The following is a 13,220-nucleotide window of genomic DNA, read 5'->3' on the forward strand; positions in this document are numbered from 1 at the left end:
CAGACCTGTGCCTACCTTCCTGCATTCTGCTCCTAGCCTGACATCTAGGACCATGCACCTTTCCTGCCCTCATGGAAAGTTCACTGTAACTTACTTCTAGGAACATTCACCGTGCTTGACTTACAGGACACGGCACCAAGCACCAACCCCATGCCCTCAAACCCTCACTCATTGTGCCCAGTTCTCAGGACTCACTACCATGTCCAAATCCCAAGACCCTGAAGATTGTCCAACCTTTAGCCAATATCAATCGCAAAAGAGGGGGACAGGGAGCTAGTAAAAGGCCCAGTACCCTTCCTCCCATGACCAAATATGAAACCACTCGGAGGGTAACTGTTCCTAAGAAAGTGTGCATCAGGGTGGATAATAGCTAGGGGGATGGATCTTTCTTATTAGAAAGTAGAGCCCTCAAACACCCACGAGGGTGTCATGCTTCATCATCGGGCTTAGCTCCTCGTGGGCCCCGTGAGAGGGCTCTTTAGCGGAGATCTTTTAAGGAAGATCCCCTAGCTATTATCCACCCTGACACACACTTTCCTAGGAGTGTTTTCACTCCCTTTAGCCAGCACCTCAGTACGATGGGACCGACTGATTACAGTATGTATGGCACTGCCCTCCTCACATCTCTTAACTCTCTCCCCCACCTTGCAGTGCCCCTGCCGGTGTCTGGCATCCAGAAGACCACGGCGACGGACAGCAGCATCGCACTTACCTGGCCGGTCATCCAGCCACCGAGCGGCAACGTGCTGGACTACGAGGTCAAATATTACGAAAAGGTATGTACACACGACAGTGTTTATGCACACTTCAGATGGGGGGGGGGTGTCTTTGTCACTAACAAATCCTCCCCAGCACCTGAGAGTAATGCAGAGTGTGCATCCCTCAGAAGCAGGGGGCTCCTTGTCACTAAAACCATTCCCAGCATCCAGTGTAATGGAGTATGTGTATGTGTGTGTGTGTGTGTGTGTGTGTGTGTGCAGGTCTCCAAGGACAAGTCACCCCACAGCTTAATGCAGTATCTGTGAATCTCACTGGGGGCTGCAAGAGGGGGCCCTGCAGTCTCAGAATATGGAGAAGTGGCCAGGCCTGGCGCGGCGGAGCGCATGGCATGTGCCTTTAGAAATATAAGGGCAGGTCTGTGCTGCTGCCTGGCCCAGCCATGCCCATCCAGGCCCTGCTTGGCTCCTCGAGTTGTCCGTTCGCCATACCATGAAAGGCCTCTTTTGTGCCATGCCTGGAAACCCCCTCCCTCTTACTCCCCCAGCCTCCCTGGCTGCATAGAAGTTTCCTTCATAAAAGCTGGCATCGGTGACCAAACCTCGCCGACATCACTTCCTGCTCCAGCAAGATCCTGCTTTTGTCAACACAGCCTTTGTTCTTTCCATTATTATTTCTACTTTATTTTAGGAGAGGTATGTTTTTTTAATGCGTCTCTCTTGGAGGGTATGTCTTCCCAGGGTGTGTTTTTTGGCCAAACTGAAGGAAGGAAACATTGGAAACAGACAGGGAAAGGTTGCTAAATATCAGACAAAGCAAAAAAGTAGAGTGCTGTCGAAAATAGGTAGGTCACAGGTGGGACAGGCAGTGCCTGTGAAAGTGTGGTGAGGCTGGGGCAGGAACAGCCGTACAGCAGGCGCTTCGAGGCGCTAGGGCGCTTGGTTTGACTTCTGCGCACAAAGAGTGGGGGGCTGCAATTAGTTTTGATGGCAGTGCCCACCCATTTCCTGATGCAGAGAGGTGGCATAACATTTTGGACCTTTAACCCCTTCCACGCTGATGACGAGCTGGGCTCGTCATGGCGTAGCCTCCTCGCACGCTGTTGACGAGCCCAGCTCGTCACGTAACATGCAATTTTAAAAATTACAGCATGAGAGCGGAATTCCGCTAGCGCGCATGGTTGAGCATGCTTGAGCATTTCAGTCCCAAAAAATGGTGCTGTCCAAGATGGCGCTCATATGAGATCCGATTTTCGCCCTTTGCCCCAAGCCAAACCTGATTTGGAAAATCAAGTTGTACTTTCCTTTTCAAACACAGGATTATGAGCTTATGCCCAACAGAAGAACTTCTAACATTTAAAAGACAAACACATCAATGACTTATTTCCCTTTTATCACCTATCAGCTAACATAATAGCAAAGTGAGCTGAATGTTTGCTGGTGAAGCATGCTGAGAGCTGTAGGTTGCAAACTCCAATCCAACAAGGCTTACTCAGCCTTCCATGCTTCTGAGGTTGGTAAATTAAATACATTCAGAGTTTATAGGATTGGATTGACTTGAACACTATTCTCGTTTAATGCTCCCCCCCCCCCCCCATCTTGAACTGTGACCCTAAGCCTGAATTGCTGAGGTCAAATGAAGCAGGTAAGCTGTCTGTCTTACCCAGGCTCACATGAATAGCTGCACCTCACAGGCTGGTTGAGCTGTACCTTTCAGACTGCCCTATTAAAAACTGTTGGTTTCTCCAGTGTCGCCTTGCAAGTTCCAGAACCATACGTTGTAGGCTGCCAGATTGTTTCCCTTGAATCACACACCAGGGTTGCTTTCGTTTTCTCATCACACAAATGATACCAGCAGAAATATTTAAGAAAAAAAGAAAGTCAAATGCCTCTTCAAGCATAAAAAGCTAAACTCACAGACGCGTAAACAAAACAAAAATCTCAGTAATTATATTTTTTAAACGGGGAACACCAAACTGAAATAAAATGTTTTATTATCACACACTGGCTCCACTTCAAGGCCTAAAGGTTGGCTTAGAACTATAGCGCATCTCCAAAGGACCTAATCATTTTTAATTAATACAGATTCTTCTATACTTTTAGGTAGAACATGTTTGTCCTGATGAAGGCTCCTTTCCACTGTTCGCGAGCGTGCCGAAACAGCTAGTAATTGCCAACATGATTTTTGGAGTACTGTTCATAAGAATATAATATTATCGGATGTTGTAGCAACAGCACAACACTGCTGCTGGAATTAATCTAATGGCATTGTCTACAAATAAGTAGACATATTCAAGATCGTGATGAGGACTTGTGACTGAATGCATGAAACTCATGTATGTTTGCTCTAAATAGGAGCAGTTTTAATGAAATAACAGGAAAAAAGATGTGCTGGATTTATACACGCATAATAAGAGATTATTATTTTTAAATGTATTCTAAAATATTTTTTTAAGTCCTCCTTTTTGTAGCATAGCAAAATATGTTGTTTGCCAGGTCCTGATTTTGATATATCATAATCTTAAATATCTCCTGATCAGGTGGCCATATCAGTGGTTTACGAGCAAAACTATAATGTGACTTTCTAATTTCTGGTTGTTGCCCTTATAGTAATTGTTTGTTGGTAATGAGAGGTTGATGCCTTGCAGGATACCAGTCCTAGGTTTTGTGGACTGACACATATGTGCTATGCAGGATAGCAGACCTATGCCTTGTTGCGCGTTAGATGCACGGTATGCTGGCTGCCAGGCCTGGTCCTGCATAGTTGCATATCCATGATGGCAGACTATCTATGCATTGTAAGCTACTAGAGCCACATTGTGTAAGTTGCTAGTGCCATGCAGTGCTGATCCGCAGCGTGCAGTATCACCGCCCCACTAGCTGCTTGCCCCGTGCCCTGCTGCATGCCAGAGTCATGGTTTTGCAGCATGAATCTTTCTAGATTCATTATGCTGTGCATTATTCTGCGGTCTAGTGGTTGGGTCCGGAATCGTAGTATTTTTTCTCTTTTCAGAGTCATGGTTTTTAATGGTCAGGCTTACTCTTTGTGCATCTTTCCAGACTCCCTCCCTGCAGGTTTCCAAGCTCACATCTTGCATGCTGTCCCCTCATTCTCTGCACCCGGCCAACCCAATGTGTTTCAGGCTTCTAGGCCTGCCCTGTGCCCAGTGCCAGAGCTGCACCCACGTGCTCACAGCAGCCTCCCCTTCTCCCCCCTGCAGGGTGCTGTCGGTGGTACCACAATGTTTCTGAAGACCCCCAGTAACCGGGTGCAGCTGGAGAACCTGAAGAAGGACACCATGTACGTGGTGCAGGTGCGGGCGCGGACCGAAGCCGGGTACGGCGACTTCAGCAGCATCATGGACTTCCAGACCCAGGCCAATGGTGAGTGAAGGGGCGGGGCTCACAGGGGGAGAGTGAAGGGGCGGGGCTCACAGGGGAGAGGTGCTGAGTGAAGGGGCGGGGCTCACAGGGGAGAGGTGCTGAGTGAAGGGGTGGGGCTCACAGTGGGATAGGCGGAGAGTAAAGGGGTGGAGCTCACAGGGGGAGAGGTGTTGAGTGAAGGGGCGGGGCTCACAGGGGGAGAGGTGCTGAGTGAAGGGGCGGGGCTCACAGGGGAGAGGTGCTGAGTGACGGGGCAGGGCTCACAGGGGGGTAGGCTGTGAGTGAAGGGGGTGGTGAGTGAAGAGGCAGGGGTTTACAGGGGCATAGGTGGTGAGTGAAGGGGGCAGAGAGAGAAGTGGGCGGTGAGTGAAGGGGCGAGGGTCCACAGGGGCATAGGTGGAGAGTGAAGGAACAGGTGTCCACAGGGGATTGGTAGTGAGTGAAGGGGGTGGTGAGTGAAGGGGCAGGGCTTACAGGGGGATAGGTGGTGAATGAAGGGGGGCAGTGAGAGAAGGGGCGGGGCTCACAGGGGGATAGGCAGTGAGTAAAGGGGAAGGGTCCACAGGGCATAGGTGGTGAGTGAAGGGGGCGGTGAGTGAAGGGGCAGGGGTCCACAGGGGGATAGGCGGTGAGTGAATGGGCAGGGTTCCAAAGGGGTTAGGCGGTGAGTGAAGGGAGTGGTGAGTGAAGGGGGAGGGGTCCATAGGGGGATAGGTGGTGAGTGAAAGGGGTGGAGAGTGAAGGGGCAGGGCTTACAGGGGGAGAGGTGGTGAGTGAAGGGGCGGTGAGTGAAGGGGCACGGCTCACAGGGGGATAGGTGGTGAATGAAGGGGGGCAGTGAGAGAAGGGGCGGGGCTCACAGGGGGATAGGCAGTGAGTAAAGGGGAAGGGTCCACAGGGCATAGGTGGTGAGTGAAGGGGGCGGTGAGTGAAGGGGCAGGGGTCCACAGGGGGATAGGCGGTGAGTGAATGGGCAGGGTTCCAAAGGGGTTAGGCGGTGAGTGAAGGGAGTGGTGAGTGAAGGGGGAGGGGTCCATAGGGGGATAGGTGGTGAGTGAAAGGGGTGGAGAGTGAAGGGGGGGGGGGGTTCACAGGGCATCGGTGGTGAGTGAAAGGGGTAGTGAGTGAAAGGGCAGGGGTCCACAGGGGGATAGGTGGTGAGTGAAAGGGGTGGTGAGGGAAGGGGCAGAGATCCGGTGGAGAGTGAGGAAGAGGGAGGCGCAAGGACAGGGAGGCACGGGACAGGGTGGCATGGGGACAGGGAAGCATGGGGACAGGGAGCCCAGGGACAGGGAGCACAGGGACAGGGAGCACGGGGACAGGGAGCACGGGGACAGGGAGCACGGGGACAGGGAGCACGGGGACAGGGAGCACGGGGACAGGGAGCACGGGGACAGGGAGGTGAAGGGACCGGGAGGTGAAGGGACCGGGAGGTGAGGGGACCGGGAGGTGAGGGGACCGGGAAGCGAGGGGACAGGGAGACCCGGGGACAGTGAGGTTAGGGGACAGTAAGGCACGAGGACAGGGAAGCACAGGGACAGGGAGGCACAGGGACAGGGAGGCACAGGGACAGGGAGGCCCGGGGACAGGGAGGTGAGGGGACAGGGAGGTGAGGGGAAAGGGAGGCAAGAGGACAGGGAGGTGCAGGGACAGCGAGTCGTGGGGACAGGGAGCTGACAGTGGGGACAGGGAGCTGCGGGGACAAGGACGTGAGGGGCAGATGCAGGAGGGTCAGTTGTAGACTGGAGCAATAGACTGAACAAGCACCATGAATAAATGACACCTCTCCCCGTGGAATAAACGGCGTCTCTATCAATAACGCGTTCATCTCACAAAAGATGAAAAGATTCTGCACAAAGAAGGAATTAATCTCTTGAAAGAGGAAGCAGTCGGTGGGGTCAGGGGTCAGCCTTGTCTCTGGGCGCCAGAGTTATGCTCTCAGTCTTTGTGCCCCCTCCCCCTCCCCTCCACTTCCCTTGACCTTCTCTTCTGAAATGGCCAGACGGCTGGGAGTGCCTGGGAGAAGTGAATCTGATCTCGGGGTTAGGGGAGAGGGGGTTCGTATGCAGTGTTAACCTCTGACCTCTCCACGGCATTCCAAGTCCTGGTTATATGCAGCAGATCTTGAACTTCACCTTTGGCATCCTTGTGACGCCACCCCCTTTGGGGGGGTTATAGACCCAGAGTCTGTGCTATGAACCCCCAAAACTGGACCCAAAGCCTGGCATTGTCACCCGAAATGCAAGTGGCAGCCGCAAGCTTGGCGTCGGGGACTCCAGAGCCAGCCTATGAGCCTGGCCTTGTGGCCCCCTCTATAGCTGGGGCCCGGGCCTCTTTGTGAACCCCCAGAGCAGGGGCTCTGTGCATGGTATTGTGAACCCCCAGAGCAGGGGCTCCGTGCATGGTATTGTGAACCCCCGGAACAGGGGCACCGTGCATGGTATTGTGAACCCCCAGACCAGGGGCTCCGTGCATGGTAATATGAACCCCCAGTGAAAGGGCTCATAGCCTGACCTTGTTGGCCCCCCATAGGCGCCCTTGCCCACCCTTATGACCCCCAGGCTGGGGCCCTGCGACAAAGGGCCCTCGAAGGCTCCGGATCCGCCCTGTCCAGGCCCGGCGCTCTCGGAGCGGGTGAATGGCAGGATATCCTCTGCTCGTTTCCCGCCCAGAGTCTCCACGTCACGCACCACGTGACCAGGAAATGGTCCCATTATTTATCTGGGACTCTCTCTGCTTCAACCCAACAAAGATCGTGCAAGAGCACTCGACGCCCCTAACAGACCTTATCGACCCGGGGTAGGACTGTGAGCAAAGAATACCCCACCCCTCTCCACAGACCCTGCTAGCCGATGGTAGGACTCCGAGTGAAGAACCCTCATCGTCTCTCCACAGACCTTACCAGCCCACGCCAGAACCCTCGCCCACCTTCACCAACCACATCTAGCCATGGCAGGGCTGTGAGCAAAGATCACTCCACTCTCTCCACATACCTGCTAGCCCCTGGCAGGTCTGTGAGTGAGAAACACTTCACCCTTCCTTACATGCGAGGACTGAGAGCATAAACAATGATACGCTCGCCACAGACCTTACTAGCCCACGATAGGTCTGAGAGAATAAAACCCTGCTACCCCCTCCACAGACCTTACTAGCCCATGATAGGTCTGAGAGAATAAAACCCTGCTACCCCCTCCACAGACCTTACTAGCCCATGATAGGTCTGAGAGCATAAAACCATGCTACCCCTCCACAGACCTTACTAGCCCACGATAGGTCTGAGAGAATAAAACCATGCTACCCCCTCCACAGACCTTACTAGCCCATGATAGGTCTGAGAGAATAAAACCCTGCTACCTCCTCCACAGACCTTACTAGCCCATGATAAGTCTGAGAGGATAAAACAATGATACACTCGCTACAGACCTTACTAGCCCACGATAGGTCTGAGAGCATAAAACAATGATACACTCGCTACAGACCTTACTAGCCCACGATAGGTCTGAGAGCATAAAACAATGATACACTCGCTACAGACCTTACTAGCCCACGATAGGTCTGAGAGCATAAAACAATGATACACTCGCTACAGACCTTACTAGCCCACGATAGGTCTGAGAGCATAAAACAATGATACACTCGCTACAGACCTTACTAGCCCACGATAGGTCTGAGAGCATAAAACAATGATACACTCGCTACAGACCTTACTAGCCCACGATAGGTCTGAGAGCATAAAACAATGATACACTCGCTACAGACCTTACTAGCCCACGATAGGTCTGAGAGCATAAAACAATGATACACTCGCTACAGACCTTACTAGCCCACGATAGGTCTGAGAGCATAAAACAATGATACACTCGCTACAGACCTTACTAGCCCACGATAGGTCTGAGAGAATAAAACCATGCTACCCCCTCCACAGACCTTACTAGCCCATGATAGGTCTGAGAGAATAAAACCCTGCTACCTCCTCCACAGACCTTACTAGCCCATGATAGGTCTGAGAGCATAAAACCATGCTACCCCCTCCACAGACCTTACTAGCCCATGGTAGGACTGAGAGCATAAAACCATGCTACCTCCTCCACAGACCTTACTAGCCCACGATAGGTCTGAGAGAATAAAACCCTGCTACCCCCTCCACAGACCTTACTAGCCCACGATAGGTCTGAGAGAATAAAACCATGCTACCCCCTCCACAGACCTTACTAGCCCATGATAGGTCTGAGAGAATAAAACCCTGCTACCTCCTCCACAGACCTTACTAGCCCATGATAGGTCTGAGAGCATAAAACCATGCTACCCCCTCCACAGACCTTACTAGCTCATGATAGGTCTGAGAGCATAAAACCATGCTACCCCCTCCACAGACCTTACTAGCTCATGATAGGTCTGAGAGCATAAAACCATGCTACCCCCTCCACAGACCTTACTAGCTCATGATAGGTCTGAGAGCATAAAACCATGCTACCCCCTCCACAGACCTTACTAGCTCATGATAGGTCTGAGAGAATAAAACCATGCTACCCCCTCCACAGACCTTACTAGCCCATGGTAGGACTGAGAGCATAAAATCATGCTACCCCCTCCACAGACCTTACTAGCTCATTATAGGTCTGAGAGAATAAAACCATGCTACCCCCTCCACAGACCTTACTAGCTCATGATAGGTCTGAGAGAATAAAACCATGCTACCCCCTCCACAGACCTTACTAGCCCATGATAGGTCTGAGAGCATAAAACCATGCTACCCCCTCCACAGACCTTACTAGCTCATGATAGGTCTGAGAGAATAAAACCATGCTACCCCCTCCACAGACCTTACTAGCCCATGGTAGGACTGAGAGCATAAAACCATGATACGCTCGCTACAGACCTTACTAGCCCACAATAGGTCTGAGAGAATAAAACCATGCTACCCCCTCCACAGACCTTACTAGCCCATGATAGGTCTGAGAGCATAAAACCCTGCTACCCCCTCCACAGACCTTACTAGCCCATGATAGGTCTGAGAGCATAAAACCATGCTACCCCCTCCACAGACCTTACTAGCCCATGAAAGGTCTGAGAGCATAAAACCATGCTACCCCTCCACAGATCTTACTAGCCCATGATAGGTCTGAGAGCATAAAACCATGCTACCCCTCCACAGATCTTACTAGCCCATGATAGGTCTGAGAGCATAAAACCATGCTACCCCCTCCACAGACCTTACTAGCCCATGATAGGTCTGAGAGCATAAAACAATGATACGCTTGCTACAGACCTTACTAGCCCACGATAGGTCTGAGAGAATAAAACCATGCTACCCCTCCACAGACCTTACTAGCCCATGATAGGTCTGAGAGCATAAAACCATGCTACCCCCTCCACAGACCTTACTAGCCCACGATAGGTCTGAGAGAATAAAACCATGCTACCCCTCCACAGACCTTACTAGCCCATGATAGGTCTGAGAGCATAAAACCATGCTACCCCCTCCACAGACCTTACTAGCCCACGATAGGTCTGAGAGAATAAAACCATGCTACCCCTCCACAGACCTTACTAGCCCATGATAGGTCTGAGAGCATAAAACCATGCTACCCCCTCCACAGACCTTACTAGCCCACGATAGGTCTGAGAGAATAAAACCATGCTACCCTCTCAACAGACCTTACTAGCCCATGATAGGTCTGAGAGCATAAAACCATGCTACCCCCTCCACAGACCTTACTAGCCCACGATAGGTCTGAGAGAATAAAACCATGCTACCCTCTCAACAGACCTTACTAGCCCATGATAGGTCTGAGAGCATAAAACCATGCTACCCCCTCCACAGACCTTACTAGCCCACGATAGGTCTGAGAGCATAAAACCATGCTACCTCCTCCACAGACCTTACTAGCCCATGACAGGTCTGAGAGCATAACACCATGCTACCCCCTCCACAGACCTTACTAGCCCATGGTAGGACTGAGAGGATGAGACCATGCTACCCCCTCCACAGACCTTACTAGCCCATGGTAGGACTGAGAGGATGAGACCATGCTACCCCCTCCACAGACCTTACTAGCCCATGGTAGGACTGAGAGGATAAGACCATGCTACCCCCTCCACAGACCTTACTAGCCCAAGGTAGGACTGAGAGGATGAGACTATGCTATCTCCTCCACAGACCTTACTAGCCCATGGTAGGACTGAGAGGATGAGACTATGCTATCTCCTCCACAGACCTTACTAGCCCATGGTAGGACTGAGAGGATGAGACTATGCTATCTCCTCCACAGACCTTACTAGCCCATGGTAGGACTGAGAGGATGAGACCATGCTATCTCCTCCACAGACCTTACTAGCCCATGGTAGGACTGAGAGGGTAAGACCATGCTACCCCCTCCACAGACCTTACTAGCCCATGGTAGGACTGAGAGGATGAGACTATGCTATCTCCTCCACAGACCTACTAGCCCATGGTCGGACTGAGAGGATGAGACCATGCTATCTCCTCCACAGACCTTACTAGCGAGTTCACGCTATATGAATCTGCAAAAAAATACAAAAATAGGGGATGTGTGAAGTTGCCATTGAGCCCCTTGATGCTTAGAAGCATTTAGGCCTTGATAATTCTTGGCGTGAGCCTCTTTGTTGGGTGGCGTTACGCGAGTGGGTGGTCTGAGGGGCGCATCGATATCCTGTCCTACTCCCTCTCACCGTCCCTCTTTGTTATTCCTCACAGAACAAGTGCGTGGAGAGCAGCTGGCACTGATCGCTGGCTCGGCGGCAGTGGGCGTTGTCCTGGTCATCGCTGTCATCATCATCGCTGTGGTCTGCATCAGGTGAGTACGCACCTGTCCGCCATGCCTCGTGGGACCCGTTGTGCACCACACCATGTGTGACCTGTGGTGCACCACACCTTGTGTGACCTGTTGTGTGCCTCACTTTGTGCGACCTGTTGTGTGCTACGTCTTGTGTGACCCGTGGTGCACCATGCCTTGTGTGGCCTGTGGCGCACCATGCCTTGTGTGGCCTGTGGCGCACCATGCCTTGTGTAAGCTGTGGTGCACCATGCCTTGTGTGTCCTGTGGTGCACCACGCCTTGTGTGACCTGTGGTGCCCCATGCCTAGTGTGGCCCATAGTGCACCACACCTTGTGTGACCCATGGTGCACCACGCCTTGTGTGACCCGTGGTGCACCAAGTCTTGTGTGACACATGGTGCACCACGCCTTGTGTGACCCATGGTGCACCACGCCTTGTGTGACCCATGGTGCACCACGCCTTGTGTGACCTGTGGTGCACCACGCCTTGTGTGACCTGTGGTGCACTACGCCTTGTGTGACCCATGTGCACCATGCCTTGTGTGACCCATGTGCACCATGCCTTGTGTGACCCATGTGCACCATGCCTTGTGTGACCCGTGGTGCACCAAGCCTTGTATGACCTGTGGTGCACCACGCCATGTGTGACCCGTGGTGCACCATGCCTTGTGTGATCCATTATGTGCTATGCCTTGTGTGATAAGTTGTGTGCTATGCCACATGTAACCACACCTCGCGTGACCAAGCCTTGTGTGCCATGCGTTTTGTCAGCCGCTACCCATACCTTCTACTCCCTGAATGAAGGGTGCGGATACCGTTCCACCCAGTGCTGCCCGTACCATCCCACCTATCTTCACCCAACGGTAGCATTTACCACAGACCCTTGTCTCTCACAACCATTTAACTCAACTCCTTGCTTCAGGTGACATAGATGTGCCATTTTGGGGACTCACAGTGCTTTTCCTGAATCACATCCTCAGCTGTAAAAAAAGCCCTCTCAGAGATGCTTGAAACCATGTTTAGCAGGAACAGCATGCAAACCTCAGTGAAAGCAACTCTGGGCACATCTTGAACTTGAGACGTGCCCCTTTCTTCCTTCTCGTCCCACCCTGAGGATATTTTATGAAGACCTTCCAGAACCGCATAGTGCAGCATCTATTTTTAGGATATTTCCACAGAATGCTCAGCAAGCCAGGGCACAGAACACCCAGGACGTGTTTGTTTTTGCTTCGAGTTAAAAATCAAATGGGAGTGTGGTGGTTTTATATTTTGTGTAATACCTAGCAGTTATCCCTGGCATTTAAGACGTTTTTAAGTATGGGGACATAAAGAGATGTTCCTAAAATCACACAATGTTCCTACGGGGAAGCTGAGATTGGAACTCGCATTTCCTGTCTGCATCTTGGGCACCAGAATTATACAGCTTCAATGAATCAAATTGTGCTACAAGGTTCATTAAATGGTGTGACAAAAAAGGGAATGTTTGTGCTAAGGAGATTCCGATTATACTATTAATTGAAGTCTATGCAACACATTTAGTGTAATTCTAAAAAAATTAATTATCTGTCTTGGGCTGAAGCATACGAACATGTCTCAGACTGACCTTTCTAGCTCCTGGAATAAAATCATGTGTGTTAAACATGTGCAGTGTTGCACTTAGCCGAAAACAAGGTTACAAATACATTCTTCTTTCAAAATAAATATGCTTTTACTGATCCCAGTTAGGTTTGAAAACTTTTTTAGTTTCTGGTTTACTTTGTTTAACATTTTCCATTAAGAAGCAGCAGCCCTGCGGAACAGTATTACACACCACTGTTTGTGACGGACCTGTCTCACTAGAAGGCAATTAAAGGTATAAGGCAAGAGTAGGGACGTTCCGCACGGTTGTGGGGTTCCTGGAAACCTCACACAGTAGCCGCTGACTTTGTGACTCTGTGACGTAAAGATGAGTTTGCATGAACAGAGGAACAAACCATTCTCATGACCGAGCAATCCTTTCTGTCCCATTTGAATTGCTGTCAAACATGTGAGGGGTTTGTTTCCTGTTGCAAACAAAAGCCCTTCCCCCAAGTCCATCTGTATGGAATAATAACACTCACTATCTGCGCCGAATGTAATGCTTGCAGACAAGAATGAATGGCTACAAAGTAATAAGTTCTGAATAGAGTCAGAGGGTATGTTGAATTCTATATGCACTGTGTTAATAACTTTGGCTCTGTTTTATCATTAACCCCTTGGGTGCGGCCGCGATTCTGCGCCTGTGCGGCAGAATCGTGAGTGGGCGGGTTCATGACGGCCCCCAGCCGTCATCAGCACACGAG

At 51.2% G+C, this 13,220-nt stretch overlaps 1 protein-coding gene across 2 annotated transcripts in view; it reads left to right on the forward strand.

Annotated features, from left to right (window-relative positions):
- The window catches only part of EPHB4 (EPH receptor B4), a 94,628-nt gene that overhangs the window by 63,242 nt on the left and 18,166 nt on the right, over positions 1-13,220 (forward strand). For both annotated transcript variants that reach the window (XM_086946137.1, XM_086946138.1), the window contains exons 6-8: positions 652-776; positions 3,938-4,100; positions 10,819-10,918. In XM_086946137.1, coding sequence (XP_086802263.1) covers positions 652-776; positions 3,938-4,100; positions 10,819-10,918 — 388 coding nt within the window. The remainder of the gene's footprint in view (positions 1-651; positions 777-3,937; positions 4,101-10,818; positions 10,919-13,220) is intronic.

This window comes from Lissotriton vulgaris, chromosome 12, assembly GCF_964263255.1.
Source record: "Lissotriton vulgaris chromosome 12, aLisVul1.2, whole genome shotgun sequence".
NCBI classification, from domain to species: Eukaryota; Metazoa; Chordata; class Amphibia; order Caudata; family Salamandridae; genus Lissotriton; species Lissotriton vulgaris.